This window comes from Sinohyriopsis cumingii, chromosome 8, assembly GCF_028554795.1.
Source record: "Sinohyriopsis cumingii isolate HCF-2022 chromosome 8, ASM2855479v2, whole genome shotgun sequence".
Classification (NCBI taxonomy): domain Eukaryota; kingdom Metazoa; phylum Mollusca; class Bivalvia; order Unionida; family Unionidae; genus Sinohyriopsis; species Sinohyriopsis cumingii.
In genome coordinates, this window is record NC_142968.1 from 82,555,569 (window position 1) to 82,582,555 (window position 26,987).

The 26,987-nt window shown below is 40.4% G+C and overlaps 2 protein-coding genes across 2 annotated transcripts in view; one reads left to right on the plus strand and one right to left on the minus strand.

Moving 5' to 3' along the window:
- Positions 1-20,152, minus strand: part of LOC149794003 (uncharacterized) — a 28,764-nt gene extending 8,612 nt beyond the window's left edge. The window contains exon 1 of the mRNA XM_089969078.1: positions 19,934-20,152. Within this exon, the coding sequence (XP_089825204.1) occupies positions 19,934-20,152 (219 nt within the window). The remainder of the gene's footprint in view (positions 1-19,933) is intronic.
- LOC149794004 (uncharacterized) lies at positions 305-26,253 on the plus strand. The gene is made up of 4 exons (XM_089967940.1): positions 305-548; positions 19,993-20,701; positions 22,293-22,613; positions 25,081-26,253. Exons 2-4 carry the CDS (start codon positions 20,269-20,271, stop codon positions 25,443-25,445), a joined length of 1,119 nt encoding a protein of 372 aa, XP_089824066.1. The 5' UTR covers positions 305-548; positions 19,993-20,268; the 3' UTR covers positions 25,446-26,253.
- The last annotated feature ends 734 nt before the right edge of the window (positions 26,254-26,987 follow it).

Consider the following 26,987-nt stretch of genomic DNA (forward strand, 5'->3'; position numbering starts at 1 on the left):
ATTAGTCATTTAAAAGATACTTTCTTGTATCTTTTGGCTTCTATATTAAACTGTTTATAATTATCATCTCTGCGATTTGTTTAACTGTATACTGCGTTTTTGAAGATGTTTATACATACCTGCCAATGTTGTTCACGCTGTGGACAAGTGCACGTAACTCTGATTAGTTTACATCATTGCAAATCCATTCATTGCATTCTGGGTGTTTACAAAGTAAAGTCTCACAAAGACGGATATAGGAAAATCTATTTTTATGTATGCATTACACGTTTGTGAATTATATTTTGAATTAACACATTTTAAAATCCCCTGTTTTGTATAGAATGAGAGTTATAACATAGGAGAAAACTGAAAGAGATTTGATCTCGTAACACCGGTTGGGCAATTAGTCATATGTATGAATTCGCCCCCTTCGAAAACAAGCACCCTGAAGTTAAGTCGTAACTGTTACATGCTGCTTTACTAGTACATACAAATGGACAGACTGCAGATCATCACATTGTTCATTTTCATGACAAGATGCAACCTTGGTTATTCTAAGTCAACAGGTAATTTACGATCTCTCTCTCCAACTTCACGTATATTAAGGCTCTGTAATGTATTCTCTCTGTCTGTATGTCTGTCTCTCTGTTATGTCCATTTACTACCCTGTGATGGACCTGGAAACGATAACAAATTACAAGCACAATAAATAAGAATATGCTTAAAGGTGCGTAAAAAATAATTCCGATAATATTTTCCTTGCGGCTATGAAAATATTCTTTGAAACCTTGAAGATATCAGCATTTGTTTATTTGCAAAACTGAGACTGGAAACGTTCATATTCTGTCATATAAAAGCAGTTAAGGAAGTAAATTCAATTCTAGCCTAGTCTAATCTTCAAAACCGTTAAAAATATATAATTGTCACAAAGTCAATGGCATTTCTTGTTTCATGGATAAGTGACTTTTATATTTGAAAATGTGAAGGTCATACGCATATGGTTATGCTGAAATTACAATATTGTTACGAATATAACCTTCTTTAAGTTTAATTTGCACGAATGCCGAGATCTTGAAATTCTGAAAGAATATTTAAATAGCAAGACATATCATACTCAAAATTCCATGTCATGGACATTTATATGTTATATCGAATTTAATATAGAAAGTAGGTAAAGCGAATAAAGATATCCCTGGATGCTACAGGAAACTAAATGACGGTGAAATTATCCGTACAGCGAAAGAATTGTATCATATAAGTTAGATTGTTTAAATACTGATAATCGTGTGTCACGCATAATAATGTAGGACACAAGGTATATTTATTTCGCCAAACTTTATCATTTAGGTCAATCTAAGAAAAAACATTGGCATCATGATACCTGAAAATGGTAACTAACATATAGGGGATGGGGTAACAAGCATACTGGGGCGTGAGGTGGGGGTGTCTTATCACTGATTTCGATAAATAGTCAAGTATGCAGCATCAGACCCCTGTGTGACTAATCCATGCAGTTTTGGATCCCACAAGAAGTTACTTGTATGTATGTCTGTATGTATGTATGTATGTATGTACGTACGTACGTACGCATACATGCATGCATGTATGTATGTATGTGCGGTTGTATGTGTGGTTGTATGGTTGTATATATTGTTGTACGTATGGTTGTATGGTTGTATGCATGTTTGTACGGTTGTATGTATGGTTGTATGTTTTGTTTGGTTTAAGTATTTTTGATAACACAATTAGTTACTGACATGCATAAACTGCAGGTTTGCTTACACCACACCTCAATTTTTCTGATCCCTTCTTTCCATGTATCAATAAATGTGTCTGTATGTATGTACGTTTTGTTCAGTTTATTCGGAGTTATGTTTCTATTATAAGCAAAATTAAAATTATAAATAAATTAAAATAGCTTAACGTCTAAAAAGGAAATAATAGAGCAGATTTGAGCATTTATGTGCTACGTGTACTTGAACTGACTAAAACGAATCAGGGTGATTTTTAAAATATAAATCTAAACAAGTTTCATGTACATTGTGTTTCACATATAAAATTATCAAAACTTTGAAATTATTTGTTTAGACCTTCTTTTGCAACACATTAGTTAGATAGAATTGGAACCAGTTTTTACAGTAAACACAGTCAATCGTTAAAGTGTAAACTGTACATCAATCATAGCGAAAATTTTAAAAAAAAACGAGATACAAGGATTAATTACATCAAACGTATCTATCAGCTACAATGAGATATTAACATTATACTATATTTCCCCGATAGCGGTGTTGATATTAACAGCTCAAGATACAACTTGGACTAATTCTATTGATAAAGTTACAGCTTTTCGAGTGTATGGATGGCAGCGCAGAGGCCTGTATACTACTAGTACTAATATACATACGACATATTCTCCTGTTATTCTATTCTTGACGTGCACCTTCATTTGTTGTTTTGGGATTTAACGCCATTTCTCAGCATAATATATGAGTAATTATATGGGCCAATTGGGGGTAAGGAGGACCACTTTGGGGTCAGACAGGAAATTATCATGGGAGGGACACTTGGGTGTCAAACTCAAATTTAACATGGGAAGGTCATTATAGGTTTAAAACGAGAAATCCACTGTCATAGGAGCCAGTAGGCTTAACATGGAGGTCAAATGGGAATTTAACATGCGGGGGACACATGGGGGGGGGGTGTGGTCAAAAGGGAATTTAACATGGTCATGACACTTGGAGGCATAACGGGAATTTAACATGAGAAAGACACTTGGGGGACAAGAGAATTGAGCATAGGAATGACACTTGGGGACAATGGGAAGTCCTATTTTAAATGTGTCCATAGTTTTCTCATGGGAGCGACTCTTGGTGGGTGGAGGGTTAGGAGGCGGTAACAATGTTGCTAGTCGCTGATCTCAATTTGAGCTACATGGTAACGTCGTTAAAAACGGTTGATCTCGTATGGCACACGTGATATCTATTATGCCGTATGTACTAGGCACCTGCTGAATAGTAAATTCATTCTTGTATCAGAGGTTTATATAAAAAACATTATCTAGACCTCAAAATTAAAGGTGTACGGAAATTTGCATCATGGTAATGATATATTAAATTGCCATAATACAGGGGGAAAAAACAACAACACTGAAATGGATGTGTTGTCGCAGAATGTAAAGGGATTAAATATATCCTGGAACATTAGATTACATTGGTTTAGACTTAAAGTATTTCTAAAATTACGAAAATGTTCCAGACTTAAGCGGACTGAGAAAATTTAGAACACTGCTATTCAAATCGCCGAGACTAGAAGAAACACTAAAATTCCAATATTGTAAGTAGCGAATGGGGCCACATTAGGGACAATGGGACTTAGCATTAAAAACACCCCTGGGCCACTTTAGGGACAATGGAAATTTAACATGGAGAAAAACGCTGGGCCACTTTAGGGACAATGGGAATTTAACATAGAGTTTGGGTCTGTCTAGGGACAAGGGAAATTAACATGGGAATAGAGTTTGGGTTTGTCTAGGGACAAGGGGAATTGAATATGGGATTTTTTTTTTTTAAAAAAAGTTTTTTTTAAATTTAAATTTAAATTTATAAAAGGGTAGGCAATGGAAAGGCTATCTCTTTTCGAGATATATGGCTGGCCCTGAAAAGGGCCTTTGGGTTTTTTCTTCTTCTTCTTCTAACTTCTTAACTTTTTCCACCATCCTCTTATTTTGTCCATCATTCCTTTCTTCTTCTTTTCTGTTTCCGGCAGCCAGTCCGGGTGGCCCATGGCCCGGAACTTCTCTTGGATTTTCATCCAGTTTGTGTTCAGTTTTTCTAGTTCATCCTTTTTTTTCTATTTTCTTCTTCTTTTCTTTCCTTTGACCACTTTTCTTTGATCTTCTTGACCTCTTCTGTCAGCACATTCCTCATTACTTCTTCCGTTTTTGTCAGCTGGTCCAACCCCCATTTTACATATCGCCACTCCGTCCAATTCGATATCTTTTCTAAGAAGCACCTGACTTCGATGACATTTTCAAGTGCTTCCTTTAAACTTCCAACTCTTACATAAGGCGGGTCAATCAATCCTCTCAGTCTCTTTTCCTCTTCTTCCATCATTCCTGTTATTATCTCCTTTGCTTCCTTCAAATTATTAAAATAGTCGAGACACTTTTCTAATTTGAATTCTTTCTCTATCTTCTCCATGACAAACGTAACATCTACTATCCAATAATAAATGCCTATCAAATGATTCAGTAACGCTGTTGCTACCACCATTTTCTTTGTCTTTATTCCGTGGAATGGGTTCTAATGGCTAAACTGTTAGCTTTATAGTTAAAGCGCGGACGTGATGGAAAACATCCCCTAAAAACGTAAAATTGATCTTACCTAGATCATGACCGAACAACGCGCGGACGTGAAGGAAAACATCCCTTACTTTTTTCATTTCTTATAATATAACCCAAACTATACTCTCCACATACGCTAAGAAACAATAAACAAAATCCATAATCTACTATCTGCACAATCGTACGTGAGAGCTTACATAACCCTAACTATACTCTCCACATACGCTAAGAAACAATAAACAAAATCCATAATCTGCTATCCACACAATCGTACGTGAGCGCTTACAAAACCCTAACTATACTCTTCACATACGCTAAGAAACAATAAAGAAACCCATAATCTACTATTCACACAAACATACCTTAGCTCTTACAAGCACCAACACACAAACACATACCCTCACACTATCTTAAAAAAGAGTTAGTGTTTATATTCACACTACTCTACCTATACATTGGCAAATTGATGGTTATTTCTTTTCTAGAGTATTGGGTAGCCCTGAAAAGGGCTGGGTTTTTTTTTGAACTTCATGGACACCTGGTTAATGGTGGCACCTTCCAGGCCTGGCGCCGCATACACATCTTATCCCCCAGTTACTTTTTACCTTTTGGGGGGAGAGAGCAGAGGCAGGATATGTGGCTTCAGAATCCCAATTTTCGGTTTCTGGGATTCTGAAATTTCTTCTTCTTCTCTCCTTTTCCTCCTCCTCCTCTTCTTTGTATCTTCTCTCCTCCTCTTTGTATCTTCTTTCCTCTTCTTCTTTATATCTTCTCTCCTCCTCTTCTCTGTTTCTTCTTTCCTCCTCCTCTCTCATCCTTCCCTCCTCCACAATGGCTTCTGCGGCCAGTTCATTCAACAGGCGCCTGGCATATTCCAGATGCACATGAAGTTCCAACAGTTTAGACAGTCTCGTGTTCATTTTTGGTGTTGATCAATCAACAAGGGTAGCTAGACTGCCCAGAGAGTTTCAATTTATAGTGAAAGCGCGGACGTGAAGGAAAACATCCCCCTAAGAAACATAAAATTGATCTTACCTAGATCATGACCTAAAGAAACAACGCGCGGACCTAAAAGAAACACTCACTCACTTTTTTATGCTACCCATCACTATTTTAAAATTTTTTATAAATCACTTCAATAGACTATCCACATACGCAAAGCAATCCAATCTAACCCCAAATTTACACCTCAAACACCATAAAAAGACATCATTTTAATCTACTATCCATACCAACTTACTTAACCACTTACAAACACAAACACATACCTCACATTTTTTTAAAAAAGAGTTAGTGTTTATTTTCACACTACTCTACCTACACACATTGACAAATGGATTGTTATTTCTTTTCTAGAGTATTGGGTAGCCCTGAAAAGGGCTGTTTTTTTGTCTGCTATGGCATTCTTTTTTAGTTTCTAAGAATGCGATGTCCTCTGAGGATAGACTTTCTGGCGATAGGTCTGCTTCTTCGGAAAGAGAAGAAGAACTCTTTGGTGTCGATACGACAATCGATAAAGCCTCTGTCAGCTTCAGGTTGCTGCTGCTGTTGTTGTTGTTGCTGCTGTTGCTGCTGTCTCTGAAGTCTGTACTTCTGTGTCCATTCTTCTTTTTCCCTGTTCATTTCTTCTCTGAAGAGCTCTTCTATCAGGTCTTCAGTGATTTTTAACATTCTCACATTCTCTATTTCTTCTGGCTTCGGTATCAGACTGTGTCTGACCCTATGCAAATTCACGTAGGCTTCGTTGAGCTTAGCTAGTTTGGAGCACATCTTCGTAGGAGGATGAGTCGACAATGGATGGTTAGACTGGAAACAACCCCGGTTCTTAAAGTCAAAGCGCGGACGTTAAGGAAAACATCCCCCACACGGTTTTTGAGTCGCAACGTTTAGTGAGTGTCATGAGAGGGATAGTAAGAAATGAAAGAGCATCAATCCAACATTCTTATAGCTAAACAAACCACAAAGGCATTTTTTTCAAAACACAACATTTTTTATTCAAAAATCACTTAACACTAAACAACAACTCTAACATTTTTAACAATAATCCAACAATATAACATCAAACAATTTTTTCAAAACACAACATTTTTTATTCAAAAATCACTTAACACTAAACAACAACAACTCTAACATTTTTTTAACAATAATCCAACACTAAAAGTTTCTCCACTAGGTAAAGAGGGATAACAGTCTTCCATGGTTTCTAGTAATCTAGGATGACTTCTCTCAAACTGTTGATTTCTATGGTATTATCGAATTCTGCATACAGGATGACGTTCACCGTTTCATCAGGGTCTCGGTCTTTAAACTGAATTTCCACACGAATCTGGCCGGATTTTATAGGGTGGAAATGTCCCTCGTCGCTGCCTTGGTCTGGAGTGAAATCGAAAGCCCACAAAGCGTAGCCTCCTGCATAATCCTCGTACGTAATACCGTGACTGGTATTGGTTCCTAACTGTCCGGTGGCTTCGTACAGGGACAAGTACGATCTCAAGTAATTCTTCTTGGTAAAGTCAGGTTCGAAAGGTCGGGTACACAAGGTCTTGCCATCGCGACTGACTTCGATTTTGGACACGCCAAAGTGTTGAAAGTAGAAAGGATTTTTTTCGGCAGCTCCGTTGAAGGCTGTATTCTCGACGATACCAACGATCAAACGTTTGGGTAACTGTCCTTGGAACAGATGATCTTCGATCATGGATCGCTGTCCCTTGGGAATGGTGAAGGTTTTCACTTCCACGCGTCGTATGGGATACTTGGCGGTCGTTCTGCTCAACGTCTGACTGATGTCGTTTCCCACTTTAGGTAACACTTCCACACGGCGTACGTAGAGTCTGGCTTCTAGGATTTTGGTTTTGTAACCGTCACTATCAGCCATCAAATGGAAAGCGGCACTGCTACGATTCAGTCTCAGGCGGACATCCACCCCGTTCAGCAAATACTTTTCTTGCAACCACATGTCCAAATGCAAACGATCCATCAGTTCTAAACTTGTGTCGGCTCCCGTGATTCTCTTTCTTCGTTCTACAAATCCATCATTGTTGCCTTTCTTTTCATCAGTTTCCAATATTTCAAACTTGGTAGGTTCGTCAGCTTCCCATACCACACAGGCATTGAGATGAGTGTTCTTGGCATCTATTCCGTACGTCAAGAGATTTTCCAGGTAGGCACGATAAGGGTAAGTATCCATGCTGCTACTGACCAGTTTGTTATTCAAGTACAAGTCCACTCCACTGAACAAGGAATGCATGAAATTGTTGACGGGAGCTACTGCTTCATCGTCTATAGCACCTCCAGTCTTATCTAGAATTTTGACTTTCAGGTACAAGTAACTGCTATTCAGATCGATGTAATCTTCGGGCTGTCCTTTGAATTCAAACTCGATGGGAGCGGAATCAGCCAATGAGGAGACGGGGTGAAATTCCACCCACTGGGATTCTTGCATGGTCATCATCGTGGGGGGCATGGCAAACAGATCCAGTTCCGTCTTGGAACAAGCGCAAGATTCTCGGTGCATCATTTTTTTGTCTCTTTTCTCAATAATCGAAAACGTCTAAGTCTCGAACGGTTCTTCTTTTCTTGGCCTTTCTCGCTTGAAGTCTGGTGAAAGGGTGTTTTCTTCGTCGTCTCTTTCTGCCTTGTCCTTGCTGAATGCCTGACTCGGTAGCGTGCAGGGCATTTATAGGTGTTTCTCGGTGACCCAAAATGTCTTTGCCCGTTTGCAGCAAGACATTTTTGCCTGCCCTCATGAAGGCTTCTTTAGGGTTTTGTTTGTCGATGATGACATTTTGGAGAAATTCTTTGCCTTGCGTCAGTGCCGCATCTTTCAATGCGTGCAATCCGCGTGTCACCATCGGTTTCAACACCGGGGCCACCGAACGAAAGGCCGATTTTAACATATCTCCTAAACCGTGTCCTCGCTGTCGAGCAACGCCTCGGTACACTGGATACATGACTTACGAATCGTGAGAAAACCGTTTTCGAAAATGGAGTTTCACCGTGACTTTTCCTTTGGTGAATGGAATATTTTGTCCCAAATCTCATTTTATAGCAATGTTGACCGTGTCCAAATACGACTTACTGACAGGCAAATAGTGAGGATGTACAAATTCGCGGTGGACGTGGTAAGTGTTTCCACCTTCCTCGTCAGCGACCGTGGCAGAATCCACTTTGAAAGGAATGACACGCAGTAACGGTACGGAGGTGTGTCCCACCACGTTGTACTCCACCACATCGGAATATACGAACATCAAATTCAGTCCTTGGTTCAGTTCTGCCGGGGCACGAAATAACTTGCTAAAAGACTCGTTGTCGTAAACGATGGGTAATTCGTTTTTCTTCATCATGGTCTTTCTCATGTCCATGTCTCCGCCCAACATGTCATACAATTCAGGACAAAATAAAATGGACAGGATTTTACTCCGTTCAAATTTCATCAAGAAGCGACGAGCTGTTTTGTGGTACTCCATGGTGACATTTTTGTTAACATGCTCCAAAGCTTTCAGAAACACGACATTAAACCTGGAGGTTATGGTGCTGACCAAATGTTGACCACTAAAATAATAGCCTGGGGGAATGAACAAGTGATAGGTGGTGTACTTTTGTGTACGGGTTTTCTTGTCATATTTGACATTGCTATCCATCCACTGTTGCAATTGTTCGTCATGAACTTCCACATCAAAACAATTTTGATTGGGAAGGACATTGAGGACTTGGGTCGGGTGAATCATTTCTACTAAAGCCACTTCCCAATGGGCTTCGTGATCGAACTGGATGGCCTGAGGTAATTTGGCCGTGTAACAGCACAACGTGTTCTTGGGAAACACCTCCATGGAACTGTCACTGGGTAAAGTTAAGTAAAATTGGTTTTGGTGACTCATAATTCCAGAGTTCTGTGGTTGTCAGAGGGGTTACTGGACGTCAGAGGCGTGTCTCCGTCTAAAATGGGGTTCTGGTTGTGATTGAAGTGGTGACTGGCACTGGCACTGGACACAAGGTTCCCGGGGTTCCCGTTCGAGGTGAATTTCAGGGAGGGATTAGGAAGCAGGTAACCGATGCAACTGCTCAATAAAATGGTCCACAATTGTTTGTCCCCTTGTTGCAAACTCAAATTGGCGATGGCTGCCCCGATGACACAATACACCACGAAGATTTGGCAGAAAAAGACGATTTGCGTTTTAGGCACACGTTCTCCACACCACACCCACAAGGGTTGTTTTTGTAAATCTTGCACAGAAGAACTACATGAAGGAGGAGTGGTCGACGTAGCTGCGTCTGCTGTGTGAAAGGGCATGATGGTCACTTCTTTTTATAGTCGATGACTTGCGAAGCGTCGATCCAAGAATCAAAACTGGGTGGATATCCTTTCCAACGTACTTTGACTTCTTTGACACGTCGTTTGCCCACTTTACGGGTTCTGCGTTCGAGAATGCTTTCGATGTCGTACACGTCGTCTTCTTTTTTGGTGACACGTTGTAACTCGGGCAAATAAAACGTTCCTTTGAGCACTTCTCCGTTCATGTCTTCCAATTTATAGACGGCAGGATGACGGCCATGCACTCGTCCAGTGACGCGAAACAATTCGGTCGTCCAGTTAGGTAAGTAACCTTTGTCGAAAGTGCGTTTGGTTTTGCCAATGCGCACCCAATCTCCTACGGCCAACTCTCCACTTTTCTTGGGGACAGCCCTCGTCGGGGACGTACCAAACAGGCGGTCAAACACCAACACTTCGTTGTCGGGAGTCACGTCTTGCGGGGCACGTCCAATGCTTCGATGGTAAGATTGGTTGTACGCTTGCACCAGGTGCGGTAAGATGTCCATGTACTTCAGAGTGTGCTGATGCGTAAAATATTTCCACATGCGTTCTTTCAAAGTGCGTTGAAAACGTTCCACGATGCTGGCTTTGGTTTCGGGATTCTCGGTGGTAAAAAAATGAATGTCACGTTTCTTTAATTCTTTTTGGAAAGCTTGGTTCAGAAATTCGGTACCTTTGTCCGTTTGCCATCGAAGAGGGTGACGACCGCTTTGTTTCAACACCCGTTGCAGGGCTCGCACTAACTCGCTGCTCGATTTGGAAGTCAAGGGTACGACCCAAGCAAATTTGGAAAAGACGTCGATGACACAAAACAAATATTTGTAGCCACGATTGTAGCTGGCCAAATGAGAGACATCGGCTAAATCGGCTTGCCATTGATGATCGATACCTTCCACTTGGGTGCGACTTCTGGCAAACTTGCGTCGAATGGGTTTGTGTAAAGTGTAGGTAGCTTGTTCTTGTAACCATCGTTGCACTTGAGGTAAACGGAGACTTTTCAGTCGCGTTTTGGCAGCACGATACAATTTTTGAACTCCTGCGTAACCTGCAGGATAGGAGGGATCGTAGTAAATGCTGGCTAAGACTTTTTCCATTTTTATTTTTTTTGTTAATAAGACACCCACTCTTGGAGGATGCTACTCTTTTTCTCTTGGGGTATTTTCTTGGATTGCAATGCTTTGCGTGTGCGGCCTGCAATAGGTGTTGAAGAGGAGGAGGATGTCTGAGTGGGTGATATCGGTTCTTGTTTCACTTCTGTCTTCACTTCTGTCTTCACTTTCTTTTTCTCTTGTGATGAAGAAGTGGTGGCCATCATCTTTTTAATCCATCCAATTCTGGAGGTAGGTGGTGTTGTTAACTTGCGTACTTTTTCTGGTGGAGTTTGAAACCCTTCCTCTTCTTCTTCTCCTTTTTCTGTCTTGGTCACTGGTACTGGTGGTACTGGTACTGGTACTGGTACTGGTGATGGTGCTGGACTTTTCATCAAGGCCTTAAAATCTTTCAGAGTGGGTAGAGCTGTTTCGTCTAAAGCTTTCTAGTGAAAGAGTTGCAGTCGTTGCAAGAGTTGACCGTACTTTTGCGATTTTTCTGTTTCGGACAAATCTTGGCGATCCATCAAGGACTGCAATTCGTGTTGTAACTGGGCATCTCGCTCAAATGGGGATTGGGAGGTAAATGCGGGGTGCGTTGTTCTTGCCACCGATGATATTCCATCCATCGTTTGTAAGGCACTAAAGCTAGTTTTCGTCCTTGCATGGGGTTGTCAGGGGTCGATTCTGAGATCTTGGGACTTCCGAGGGCCTTTTTATCTTGCTCCCACCAGTCCTCCCAACATGGTTCCCAAGACTCCTTTCAGTATGGGACCTAACAAGAGAGGCAAATTGCCTCCACGTTGGACCAACATCTTCTTTTTTTGACGAATGGGAATTTTCTTTCGAACCATTTGGCGAAGAACGTGACGATGCTTGCTTAAGCATTGTTTCTGGTGTTTGGACAAAGGGATCGTGCCATTCAAAACGTTCAAACAACATTCGCACACGGTATCGATGACCTCTTTGGAGGCCGATTGAATGAATTTTTTTCGTAGGGGTGGAGAAGCTTTGGACAAAACAGATAACATGTCCCCATGTTTGGCTAAACGTGGTGGCAGTCCTTTCCTTTTCTTTCCTTGGGGTTTTCTGGAGGGTGACATCTTTGAGTCTTCATTAGCACCAAAAAACCACTGATACCCTACTTGGTCACAGGCCTTTTTTATACTGGAACGCGTCGCCACTGATTGTCTTTACGTCGTATCAGTTTGAGGACAGGCATGACACGTCGTGCAGGGGTACGCAACGGACTAAATCGAGCCAGTTCTTGCTTGGACAAATCCAGTAAACTTTGTAACATGCCCGATCTTTCTTGGACTTTGATTTTGGGAGAAGGTACTTTGTGAGCACCAGCCACTGCCACTAAATTGGAGGGTCCTGCCACTGGGGAAGTTCTTTTGGGGGTCATTAACGGAGAAGTTCTTGGTGTGATCAACGTCTCCAAGTGCTCTTCAGTTCCTGGTGTCATCAACGGAGAAGTGGATAAACGTGAGGATGCCGGAGACGCAGTCACCGCTGTGGCAGGTCGTGGTTTGCGAGTGTAAGGTTGCGTCCTGGCCGAAGTGCCTCTCTTGCGACTAGTTTTCTTCTGTGGACTTTTCTTTTTCTGGGGACTTTTTCTCTGTTTCTTTTTCTGGGGGCTTCTTTTCTTTTTCCGGGGTGGTGGTGTCTGGTCAGAGGAGGGTCCTGCCACTGGAGAAGTTCTCCTTGGGGACCTGGTCTTTTTCTTTTTCTTCTTGGGGCTTCGTTGGACTTTTGTCTTGGGTATAACTTTGGGGGCATTAGGATCCCATCTTAAGAGTGAGCGAATGATGACCCCTCCTAGAGTACCGCTCCCTCCAGGTTTCAAAATGATTTGTTTTTTGGTTTGAGTGTCGATGCGGGGATCGGCCAGTTGGACCAAAGCAACTTTGTTTCGATCGAAAAAGCGTTTGGTTTGATGAGGAATCTGAATGATTCCTTGGAGTAATTGACGTGCCGTCACCATGAACCATCGTAAGACTTCTTTGAGACTAGCTTCTAAGACACGAGCTCGTGTTTGTGGATCTTTTTCTCGACTGATGCCATACAAGGCACGAATCAATTTGACGGGAAGATGCGACTGAAGGGACGTCATGTTCACACTGTGTGAGACAGACGAAAAAGGGTCTGAGGTTTTTATAGATTTTTTTATGGGGAGTGAAATGAAGTCGAGGACGGAGACGTGTACAGGACAGGCCCTCCGTCTTGGCACCAGTGGTGAAACAAGTGGGTACGAAATCGCAAATCCTCGGGAGTCGTAGGTTTCAAATCGACGAGTAAATAGGCGTGTGGCGTTTGAGTGGCATCGTCGTACGCCTGAGTTAGCCAAGGCGTTCCTAACTGTTTGGCTAAGACTTGCACTTGCGATTTATCTCGAGGGCTTTTAAACAAGACCACGTAATGCGCATTGAGACTGATGGTGCGATGGGCTTTACTTTGTTGAAACAAATTTTGGGTGATGTAAACGACACTGGCATTACGGTGATGCCCTTTGCGCGTGAACCACAGTTTAATTTCTTCTTCGTCTTCTCCTAACATGTCGTCGAAAATGACCAAATGGGTTTGACGGGAGTCAGAGACGATGCCGTCGTCTTCTTTAAGAATGTCTTTCACAAACATGATGGAATCGCCTTGACTTTCTCGCAAGAGGTTGTACGCCGATTGCCACTCTTTGTAACACCACACGATCCGTTGAGGTGGCCGATCGATCAAATGATGTTTATGTTCGATCAAATGTTTGACGAATTCGGTTTTGCCTGAACCGCTAGGTCCAGCAATGAGCATGTTAAAGGGATGGCGAAGATACAAAGCCTCCCAACTGGCTTCTTGTTTCAGTTTCAAAAAGGCATCCACATAGTCGGCGAAAATGCCTTTCTGAGTAGGGTCACCCTTGTGGTACTGTTGTGTCTTGAGAAAGTGGCAAATTTCGTACACTTCTAACAGTTGGTATCCCATGTCCAGAGCTTTGAACAATTCTACGCTGACCCAGGCCCGTTCTTCCTGGGTGTGATGGCAAGGCTGATCTTGGTTGCACGTTTCGGCACAAGTACGGCACAAGGGAAACATCAGTTTGCCTTGACAATGGTGAGGTAAGACGGGATGGTATAGGTTCGTGGGAGGCAAAACTTTACACTTGATCAAGCCTTCGTATTGTAGAATGTTTTTCAGGTCGATGTGTTCCGTTAACAATTGCGGGTGCCCTACAGCAAAGCGACAATATTTGCACACGTAGGGATACAGCGAACACACGTCCAAGTATTTGATTTCTTCTCCTTTCTCTTCGTCGGCTTGGTACATCAAACAGGTGGCATTGGTCCTTCCTCCGTACAAACTATCCCTCGGGTTCAGCGGGTCCATGAACTGGTAACCTTCCACGAGGCGTTTAAACTCGGGATCGGTTTTCATAAGGTGATCGTACTCGTGTTCCCACATTTCCACCACTTGGTATCCTTCCTGTTCTAACTTTAGGCGCCGCTGACAAGTGTCCTGGTACAAGTCTTCCATGGTTCGTTGCAAAAACTGATTTTTAGTGCCACGGTCAGGGTACCAGACGGGACATCCGTGAAATAAGCATCCGTTAAACTCGTACACGATCTTGGGGTTTTCTAAGTCCCAGCCATCGACCGAATACGTTCCGATGGTCTTTTCACCCCCTCCGTTGCGGGCATGCTGAATCCACTTGTCTTCCTTGTCGCACAAGTAATGTAACCAACGTAGGGCTTTGACCGAGTATTGACGTTTGACATAGTTGGTCGTTTGAGGACTGATGACAGCCACAGTGTTTTCAGGCATGAATCGTTGTCGATACACTAAGGAACACGCTTTGGCAATGGTGCAAGCTTCTTTCAAAGGATTGACCCCTCCGTGTTCCATGAACAGTTCTCGAAATTTTCCACAGCAACGCCGTAAAATGTCCACGTCGGAACGACAGTACTTTAGCATTTCTTCCTGAAAGTCGAAAGGGTCCGAGGCGTGAGCTTGGTACCAAGCGTAGAAAGCTTCTCGTTTTTCGGTACGCATGTTGTCGGGGTCGTAATAGTGAGCCTCAGGTAAATAGGGTAGAACGGCATGTTGATTGGCTTCCGTATTGAAAAAGTGTGGAAAGTACCCTTTAGCCATTTCTGTCATTCCAAACGTTTTAGGCATTCGACTCAAAGGCATGGCCAAGTAGCTCATCGAATCTTTAAACTGCACTTGTCCCACTTGCATGAAAATGATTTTGGCTCCGTTCAAAGTCACTTTAGGACGCTCGGTGTCTTGTTCCGTATAGTATCTGAGAAGAAACTGTCCATCGTATCCGGAGAAATTGTGAGCCATCACCGTGGCATGACGATGACAATCTCCGTAACGTTCGATGTCCTCTTGGCTCCACGTCTTGTCGATGGGGTCTAAGACCCATCGAGCGAAATCGGCTAACGTGTTCGGTCCCCGAAAGATTTTTTCACGTCCTCCAGGAATCTTGCTGCAGTGAGGGCAATGACTGAAGATAGGTTCTTGAATGCACTTCTCGCACGCTCGATGAGCCACGCAGAAATTAGGAATGTGAATGCCGGTCTCTTGCATGCATTCGAAATCGAAAAAGATTGCTTTTCTTCTTGTGACCGTCCTCTTTCTCTGGTGGGGGTTGGTATTTTTGCACGTAGCATTGGTGTTCCAAGTCGACGATGTGGTGACAAATGTGACATTTTTTCTTTCCTCGACATACGTGTGCCTTGGTACTGTTGGTACGTATGCCTTGTCTACACGTAGGGCACAATCTCAGGAGTTGACAAGCACATTTCTTCTGTGAACCTTGTGTTTTCAAATGTTGTTGGTGACAGGTAGGGCTGACAAACGTGCGCAGACAAGTCGAACAAGGCACTGGTTCTTCGCTCAGACAGGGTGGAGAGGCCAAACATCCTGGGCATTTCCATCCACAATGCTTGTGTTGCTCTCGATTGTTATAACCATAATCACATTTCTCACAGTAATATCTGTATCCCAGGAATCCGGTGATAGTGGTAATGGTATCGAAATGGTCATCGTGATAATAAACATGAATGTATTTTCCGTCCTTAAAGTCTTGGCCTCGAAACAACAGAGGTCCGCGCATTTCTTGAGGATGCACTTTCAAGGTGTAGCGTGGAGCTAGGGCATCTTGCAATTTTTGCATCTCAGGAATGCCACAGGGTGTGTCTTTGGACAGGCCAGCTTGTTGCAACAGGAGTTCTGCTTCGTTTCGTTGTTTCGTTCGGTTCGATTTTCGAATGTTCTCCCAGGTTCTTTTCCATTCTACCGTGTCGTTCTTGTTGGCATAGGTTCGTCCCACCATGATGGCACGGGCTAAGCACATCTGGTCTTGAGGGTTGTTAATTCGGACGAGACTCTTTTTGGTGTTGCGAAGGTCGTTCACCAGTAGGACCTTTTTGCGTCCTGTCCCTTGAGGAAGAGAGACGTGAGCCATTTTCAGTGTGGCTTTACCATCGGTGATGTCAAACTGGTCATTAGATTGTTGTACGTGTTGAATCTTGTCCATGACTTTGGAAGGGGTTAGTTCTGCGGGTCTGCTAAACTCGATCCAAACAGGGGATTTCAAACCGTCGTGATCTATGGATAGTGTCACACGATCGTCTTCTTTGGGTTGACATTGTCGCTTGAGTGAGGTGAGGAAAGAATCCCACATCTCGGTGATAAACCCTTCTGCTTTCTCCAAGGGTACGTCGGCCTTGAAATCTTTAAACTTCACCGTGTAGGTGTAAGCCGTGGTTCTAAAGTTTCTAGAGGAGCGCTTTTCCGTCTCTCGAATGGAATAGTACTTTTCAGGGTTGACTAAGGGTGGTTTACTTGGTTTAGAGGGTTCGGATTCTGGTTCACTCATGTCCTCTTCAAAATCACTGGCATGAATTTGTGCCAAGATTTCAGCCCTGGGACGAGGCGATAGATCACGTTTCTGCCTCTTACTTTCTTCTTCTTCTTCTTTCTTCTCGAATGAATAGGATCGTTTCATCTTGAGTGCAAAACGTCAAATGACTCAAGTTTAAACACCATAGACTAATTTATAGTCATGACAAACCAGCGTATATAAAAGGGTGTGTGTCTTGTCCTTTCACTATTCATTTCACTCTCAAACCGAGCACAACGATGGAAGAGACTACCCAGATGGAACGTTTCGTCAGAGCTTTGCGAGGGGTCATTAGAAAATTCTCTTCAGACCAGCCCACGGACTACTCTCCTTCCTTTCGAGATAAAAGTCAGGATACTTGCTATATCTGTCAGAAGAAAGGGCATTGGTCTTCAGAGTGTCCAGACCGTCAAAAAAGAAAAAAAACAGGGGCTAAAAAACACAAAAGTCAAGATACCTGTTATTATTGTCAAGAAAAAGGACATTGGTCTCCAGATTGCCCAAAAAAGAAACAAGAGGAGTCAGAAGAAAAGAAGGATTCTTCAGAAGAAGAGAGGGATTCTTCGGAAGAAGAGAGGGATTCTTCAGAGGAAGAAGAGGAAGAAAGAAGACAATTCTATTTAAAAGAAGCAAAGAAACAGGAGAAGAAAAGAAGAAGGGAAGAAAATGAGGAAAAGACGGTGAAGAAATTCAAAAAACAGAGAGACTAAACAAGGAGAAAGAAGAAGTCAATGAACTTTTAATTAAAGTGTTCTGTGGTGAATTGTGAATTGGATTGTAAAAAATGGATAAAAGAATACATGAATGATACAAGGTAAGTGTCTTTGAGTTTTGATTTTAAAATAAGAAGCTACACTCACGCACTCATACACAGACATGTACTATAAGGGTAAAATGGTTTGTTTTTTGTTGATTTTTGAGTTATTGGCAAATTGAAAGGCTATCTCTTTTCGAGAGAAGTGGGTGGCCCTGAAAAGGGCCTTTTTATTTTGGTGTAGGGGTGAGTTTAACCAATCAATTTTAACTGCCTTAAGCCTTTGCCACGGCCGAGGCCTACTTCTGATGATTGGGTTGAAATCACTAAGGGTGGTACGATAGGCTTAGTCACAGGGTTGGCGTGTTTAGCTCGGGAAGGTCGTATTCTCTTCGGTCGTGATAAAGAAGTCTGATACATTTGTTTCAGACTTCTTAACTCCGCTAAAATGTCCAACAGTACCGTAGCCGTTTGATTTTCACCCTCTTGTTTCTTTGCTGCTACTTCTTTTTGCTGTTGTTGCTGTTGTTTTTTTCTTACCTCTTCTTGTTGCTGTTGCTGTAGGAGAAAAGCTTGTTCCGCTTCCTTTTTGTCGTTGCATAAATTTCTCCAATTCTTCTTTCTGTCTCTGTCTAAAATTCTCCACTTGCGGTAATGAAGAATGAGACGAAGGTTCCGGAACAAATTCTTGCGAGGTAAGAAAATCCACAAAATCCCAATGTACCTCTTCTGAAAGTAAGTCCGGGTTCCCTTGGGCAGTCTCCCCTGCTGGTGCACCCCAATGGATCGTTTTCTGAGTTTCCGTCATGTTGAATCACTGTCGCATAGATTGACTGCACACAAGCGCTAACGAATCTATATAGACCACGTGACGTCACAGACTGCTCTCTTCGGATTGGATGCGAGCTGACTGAATTTTGTAACGCGTGTTCGGATTGGTGAATGAATTCAATCTGTTTCAATCCTTCCTGTACCTATAAATAAACGCAGTTCACTGCATTGATTCACCTATTATCGTCGCTTCAAGATGTGGACCACAGTTGAGTCATCCACCCTTGTGTCTTCCATGATGTTTAGGACGGACATGCTCATGTATGTCAGGTCCAAGTGGACTGTTGTTGATAGGACAGATACTAGTCAATGGATGAGGAGAGTTTACATAGAAAGACAAGGATGTCTCAAGAGGGTACTTGTGTATGGACCGGCAGTTAGAAGGAGTTTAAGAAGAAGAAGAAGAAGATGTGACAGATGCCATCTATGTTAATATTAATATTAACATAAACCCAAAGGCCCTTTTCAGGGCCAGCCATATTTCTCGAAAAGAGATAGCCTTTCCATTGCCTACCCTTTTTTAAATTTAAATTTAAAAAAAACCTATTTTTAAAAAAAAAATCCCATATTCAATTCCCCTTGTCCCTAGACAAACCCAAACTCTATTCCCATGTTAATTTCCCTTGTCCCTAGACAGACCCAAACTCTATGTTAAATTCCCATTGTCCCTAAAGTGGCCCAGCGTTTTTCTCCATGTTAAATTTCCATTGTCCCTAAAGTGGCCCAGGGGTGTTTTTAATGCTAAGTCCCATTGTCCCTAATGTGGCCCCATTCACTACTATTGTACCGGACTTTAATGGAGAGTGAAAATTTTCTGGATTTTTTTATATTACTTTTAAAATTGACTAAGACTTAAAGTATACCTAATATTCCGAATCTATATAAAACTTTTAAAAAATGTCAATAATGAAAAAAAAATTGGTGGACACAAAAAGAATTATTAAAATTGCCAAAATGTCCCAGACCCTAGTGGAGACTTGGGAAACTCCGGAACATTATATTCAAATCGCGGTCACTTAAAAATTGCAATAAAATTTCTAAACTACATTCTAATCCTGCACACCACATACACAATCCAGCACCAGTTTTAAATGACTAAGAACATTCCCACAAACATACTATTCAAACATAAATGTACAATTCAACGTATATGTATACCATGCACAATATCCAAAACGCCATGTTTTATCGTAGAGTTCAAAAGAAGGAGATGAAGTATTGCGAACATACTATCCATCACACCTCTTAGAACCTAAGGTGAACGTGACTTTCACACACATGTTGAAACAGGGGTAGAAAAACCCCACAGATGTTCAAATCAAGTTCAGGACAGTGCCGTCTTTCACATCAAGACGAATGAAAGGTCATTCTTGGAGGGAACAAATAAACGAAAGACCGTGAAGGTGTTGAGATTAAAAGAACCACGGGAAGCTACTTGCAGCTTTCACACATGGCGACAATGGCCGAACCTGAGACACGAAAACCAAAGCAGACAGTGATGAGATGACAGTGATTGGTAAATGACAGAGTTTAATACAACTCGGCAACTCGTGCCTCCGTCCATCGTATCAGAAGCAGCGTTATTTCCAGACGATCACATACGAGAATATTTGTAGTTTGCTTGAAAATTTCCTTATTGTATACTGTCAAGGTTATTATGTTATCGATGAATATCTGACCAGCCAATTTACGTCGTAAACCTTACTCAAAGATAACGGTTTACTGCTGAAAATAGTATTAATTTAAAAAGTGATTTCCACTCTGCATCCTTTCCTTTTTCAGAATTCCCATTAGGAACAACACCTATCACGACTACACCTGCGAGCACACCTTCGACAACTATACCCACGACAACCACATGTGGCGCAACCACATGTACAGCCACACTCATAACGACCACAGCTATGACAACCACATGTGTGACTTTATGTACAACAACCATGCTTATGACTACCACACAGACAGTAGCCAAAACAAACAACATTCGCACCTACGACAGTCACACATACGACCGCGCCTACAACCACGCCTACGACGACCACACCTACGGGCACAACTATGACGACTGCGTATACGAAAACCACATGTGGAACAACCATATGTACGACGACTAATCCAGTAAGAACCACATCTACGATGACTACACCAATAATGACAACACCTAATACGCCAACAGCTACGACAACCACAACAATTACAACAACATGTGAAAAAATATGCACGACAACCACACCAACCACGACGACAACCACTAAAACTACAACAACCAGCACCCCTACGACAACGTCTACAAAAACGACAACGCCTATGACGACAACGCCTAAGACGACCACACCTGCAACGACAACGCCTACAACGACGATCACAACTAGTACCACACCTGAAACGACCATACCTACGACCACTCCTACAACGACGATCACAACTAGTACCACGCCTGAAACGACAACAACACCTACGACGACCACACCTTCTACGACCACACCAGTAGGTAAGCACCTCATTCAATATATCTGAGATAGCTGTCAGTTCATACAAAGGTTCAGTTCGACATGTTGCAATGTGTGTTTATACTTAAAATTAGGTTAAATATCGACTTGTCAAATATTTCCCTGCCCCGTAAATATGCGTTCATCTACGACAGCCACACGTACGACGACCACATCATAACTTTATTCCGCATCTTTTATCTTGTACTTCACGTTATCATGTACATTGTTATTCACTACTTAAATCCCTATTCATATGTACTTTATGTCTTTTTGATGTATTGAAAACTCTAGTTAAAAATCAGTTTTTCGCCAGATCATCAAGTATAGATTGTACTGTAACACTTTTCGGTTAGCAATTTGCGTTTTGATTGAAGTATAGGCTCAATAATTGTTATTCTAATCATGACGTCGAAGTGAAGGACTGTTTTTATCTGTGTTACTGTGCATGTAGCAGATGCAGATCTTTATTATTGCTTGATTTTTTTTTTCACTTTTCGCTCTTCATGCCTTCCGATTCATTAATATTTGCAAATGATGCTTATTGTACGTACCTGACTATTGACGCTGCTCTTGGACAAGGGTTATATTGCGCTCAGATATAACAACTCAGTCTCAGTGTCTTTCGATTTTACGATTTATGCTGGAAATCGTTCATCAAGATCGTTTTATCTAAGTATACGGATTTTAGTTTTATATCGGCATTCTATAGTCCCTTAGCATTCATGCTAGGAGAAATAGTGTTACAGCATCCATCATATATGAAATTGAAACGATGTTGTTTGTGGGGTCAATATATATATATATATATATATATATATATATATATATATATATATATATATATTTCTGATAGTTCTATTCAATGCAGTGCTTATATATTCCATCCGTTTCGGAAAATAGCAGGAGTTGATGAATCTTATGGATGATTTGCCCAACGAATATGGGTAGTCCTAATTTTAGTCATTTTGCTTACATTGCGTTCATTTGTTGAATATATTTTCAATTGTTTCCTTTAGTCCATATCAGCGTAGATCTTGCTTTCTGATTCAACGTATGCTGTTGTATTGTTCAACAATTTACTATGGGGTTCTTGCCTACATGTGTCTCATTGCATCTCTTCCTCCGCCGATGTTATTATTATTATTATTATTATTAATCCTTATAAACGTATACTGTCAGTTTTCGTGAAGAGTACTGTTGTTGTTTAAATGTTTCACACGCTTCTGACAACTTCCCTTAAAAGGAAGTTCTTCCGAAATTCTCAAATGCATGTTCTGGCGCTTCCTATAAGCATACAGAAAAATCAACACAGATGTAAAAGTATGTCAATGTTTCATTCATTTAATTATTGCAATTAATGATTTTACACTCCATAGAAAATAGTCGATAACAAAAAGATCAAAATTATCGTTTTGCAACAAATTGTGTAACGACAAATTTGATGATGTATTGTAATGAATGTCTATTTCCCTTCCTATCCTCTCTGAAATCAAATTTTGTATGTTTCTCAAACTTAATTATCTTCTTCACACGAGAAGAGATAGGTAATATATTCCTTTAAGCTGTAGGAGCTATTGTATTTTTTATCAGAATGTCACATCCCTCCGTCAACGGACTGTTGTATTCGAAAGCAGATTAGGATTTCCCTTGAAGATCATGTTCCGGTAGTGTTTGGCAAGGTTCCATTTGTAAGCGTTATGGAGCAAACCAACGGGAAGGACAGGTGTGGCTGCGATGCAAAGATACTATTAAATGCCACTTTCCAAAAGAACAGCGCCTTTGACATTTGCCAGGGCTGTACGAACGTGCCTAAGTGTGGCAGGAAAATGCTTAGAATTGACCTCGAGATGGCCCCGATTAAGAAAGGATTTTCCTTCCATGTTGGTGACAGCAGAACCAACAACGGATACAGTGGGTATTCTTTCATTGATAAATATGGTGCAGGAGCTTTTAAAAGTTACTATAGCGGGTTCAAGCAAGTACAATAAATATTTGATCTGAGCCTTCACATGGATTACGAAAATAATAGTAATTGCTATCGACTGATTTACCAGTCAGGACACGTATCTGATAGAGGTACATTTTAAAAGTATAAATATGGAAATATATAATATTAAGTGCAGTATGATTTCGCTGAAATATTTAGAAAGTTAGTGCTTGACCAGTGAAAAAGTAAAACAATTTGTTCGTATATGTAAAACAAAGTATACCACGAAAATAAAAATGAAACAATTAAAACCTGCATATATTTTGTTTTATAAATCTTCTGTTTATATAAAATTGTTAAGTTTTTATAATATACTGTGATGCAGTCAAATGTTGATGACATTTAGGATTTATCACAGATGACTAGAATTTACAATCACATAAATGTATTTATGTTTGTTTCAAGTATCTTTTTTGCAATCGTCCGGTTCAGAGTTCGTACCATTTTTTGCATAACCCCTGCGTTACTTCGTTTGCGCGCCATTTCCTATCATTGCTTGGCATTTATCATACCTTTACTACAATGGAAATGCCATATTTCCTACTGTTTGTTTCTATCTGCATACCGTTGCGTCGTTGATCTCGAAATCGTTTATGTACCGCACAGTATCAGTTTCATTTCAGTAAAAATTGACTAAATTGTTACAATTATTGTATCTAATATTATGTAACATATGATGCTAAATTTCATATCACATTACAATACCTAAAAATGCAGGGCCGTATATACATAAACAAGCATTGGCAGACACCCGATTACTTTTATGTAAACTCCTTGTTTACTACATACGTCGGAAAATTTACCTACCACTTTTTAAACGGCTTTATGAATGATTACTATTTAGCTTGTAAAATATGATAATACATTGATATTGGGCACTCCGTCAACGGTTTCTGCTTCGATATTCGTACTCCGTTAATCATATCTGCTTTGCTCTTCGTACTCCATCAACCATTGCTATTGGGCAATGTGTTAACCATCTCTGCTTAAATTTTCAAATTTTCCGCCTGACAATTTCTAAAAATAACTATTTTATCTGGCACACTTCAATTTGTAACTAGGTAACACTCTGTAGCAACAGTAACTTACACGTCGTTTCCATGGTAAATATGTGCGTAACACAATGTTAGAAAGTTCCGAAGTTCTAAATTTGCCGCTCATGTGATATGTCATATACAATGTTTTAGCATTCGACATTTAATGCTCTAGTAATTTTAAAAGAAATATTGGAATTGGAGGATAAAATGGAAAGTTTTCAAGCGTTGTTATACATTGTGAGATATAGAAAGAGCATGCAATGAGTGTTGCCGGCTGTGTTCAGTTTTGTGACCACTTTCCTTCCCATAACATTAAAATTATATACAACGCTAATGTTAACACTATATCGCTTGCATAAGACATTTATCGAATTATTCGTTTGCTTTTTGTGTTTCGTCTGCTATCACTTCCTTTATCTTCCATCTCTTCCAAATCTTTCCCGTCCACGTCCATTATATAGAACTGCGAATGAAATCTTGACTCTCCTCTTAAATTATCCAATTTGTTGTTTACTTCATCTAATTTCTTTCTCTGTATGTTCAGTTCATTAGCTAATAGCTCGTATGCTTCTTCTGTTCCATCCTTTGCATTTTGCTTTGCCAAGCTCTCCTGGACTACACCTTTTAGCGCTAGTATCCGTAATTCTTTACACGCAATAGCAACAAAAAAAAAACTAGGTCTAATGTGCTGTAATTTTGTTAAAAAGAGATACAGGTCTCTTTAGATATTTGAGTTATATGCACTTGCGCAAGGTCAAATTATCTCTAGCCCTACTTCGACCACGTTTAAGCTTGAAAACATCGCTATTTAAGTAGGCTGATTTATACAATAGGCATCTAAGTTGTCTTTAATGGGCATTTCGATTCCCTTAATTGGGCATTATATACATCTAGGTTACATTAAATAGCGCACCGGTCGCCTTAATTAGGCAGAATATGCATCTGATTACCGTAGTTAAGGGTAATAGGCCCTAGATACGGAAAATCGGCGACTAGGTTGCCATTAAGAAGCATCGATTCTGCCTTGAATAGGCACAACGGACACTCTAGGTGTCTGTTTATGCTACCCTAGATGCTTGATAAAAGCAAGCAAGATGTCCATTCTGCCTAATTAAGGCAAACTAGATGTTTCAGTTTAAGTGGTTATTACTTGAGTAAAAAATTAACTGCTAATATAACGTTTCTTTTGATGATCTAAATGCGTGTAACAGATCATGACAGCATTGCATTGTTTAATTGATCAGTTATGTTAGACGAAATTTCCAATAGGAATAGCACGAAAGTTCTCCCTAAACAACACAACAATCGATTATTTTAATGATTTTTTGGGGTTCAATTTGTATTTCTTCTGCAGATGGCGATGCCAGCACACAAGAGAACGATGCGGAATTCCATTCTTTAGGATATCAACACCTGCTGTATGACAGTGACAAATGCCCAAATATGTCCGTTATCATGACCGGCCTTTTGAGTAACAGCGTTACGTCGCTCACAATCTTCATCGGCAACGAGTTTATTCGGGTCTCTAATAACCTGGGTTACGTTTACGAGCTCTGCTCAGAATGTTTGTTTTCAATGAATGGACAATCTGATTCACAAGGACCAATTAACGAAGACATCTTCATTAGTCTCAATCGAATCATCGATAGCTCCTCATATCGTGAAGGAACCGGTGTTTGCAGTGCCGTCATTGGCTGGGCATGTCCGTGGGCCTGTTAGGGTCGAAACAGTTTCGTAACTTGGGAAAAGTTGTTATTTTGCTGTTTTCAGTTAAGTTATTAAAACTTGTTAAATAAGGGCTTGTCCGTGGAGCTGTTGAATCTAAAGACTGTCATGACTTGGGCAAGTGTGTCATTTTGCTCTGTTTTCACTTAAGGCACTAAAACGTGTTAAAGCAATGCATTTTATCACTTATTTCAGGTGGCTTTCATTTTAGATCCACTGTTTAGTTTGAGATCATATTCAACAGAAAGCATACATCCTTTTCGAAAGGCAATAATTTCCTAATGAACAGAAGGTGACCATTTATTTTGAAAAAGAAAGTAGCTTTTCTCTTTGCGCTGATAACTTTATCATTTACTGTTGTAATATATTCCTCATTGTATCCTTTTAATGTTTTTATAGCCTTTTGTTGTAAGGAAGATTCATTCAAAATATTCTAGAACTTAAAAAACATAAATATGCATTCAGGAAAATGACACTTTTTAATCGGACGTGAAACTAGTTCAGGTAAATCCTGAGTTTGCATGACCAAATATTTTACTAACAATGTTTACGGACAGTGTTACGTTGTTGCGTTCTGTTACAGAGAACAACTGTCTTAACTCCTGTTTCTGATCCTAAACTGGTATACTGCTGCCCTCGAGGCAAAAGTATATTAATACATCTTTAGAATTAATTACTAAGGCACGAATCTCACAATAATATGTACAGCGCCATAAATGCACGGTATCTTTTTCGTTTCAATTTCATATTGCTTTTAAATGTACAGGTCATGAAAGAATAGCTTTAAAATCTAATAATTTTATCATGACGTTCCTGCAGTTTTTTTATACAAGGTGCGTCTCTTCTTCCCCCACACGCGTAAATTCCATCATCATCTGCCATAGCACTCGCGTACAGGCGTTGTTAGTAATACAAGCATTGGTTTGGCGGGTGGAAATGAAACAATAGTTAATTTCTCGAAAAGCATATGAAATTAAATTTGAATTTCAAAGATAAAAATTATTATTGCAGGCGGCATTATTTAGCTGTATCTCACTAGAATACTGAAACCAGGACATTGTGTGCATGAAGTGCAGTTTATGTTTCGGTATATATTGATCTATCAGAATCTGGGCGTATTCAATTGGTATACGTTAGCATAACGAACTTGTCTCGAGTTCATTTTCATTTTAAGTTTATTTAAAATCAATTTTAAAATTTAATAGTTATAGTGCATGCGAGATCATGATCTTCATTACATAAGGTAAGATCAGTTCAAGGAAATCAATCAGTCTATATTTGAATAAATGTTCTGAACTTAGAGTAAACACTCACCTGGGTGTTTGCAAGTGGATTAAGTTTCAACAACGTTTGCATAGCTGCATTATACTTATCTTTTTGAAACATAATTGCTATTTTGGGTTCAGCATTGAAATACTCATTTTAAATTTTCTCTTTTAAAAAAGTCATAACGTGGAGTACTTATCAAAAGTATAAATATTTTAAGAAATCTTGGCTGGCATTTAAGCGACAGATATTTCCGCGTTCTACATTTCC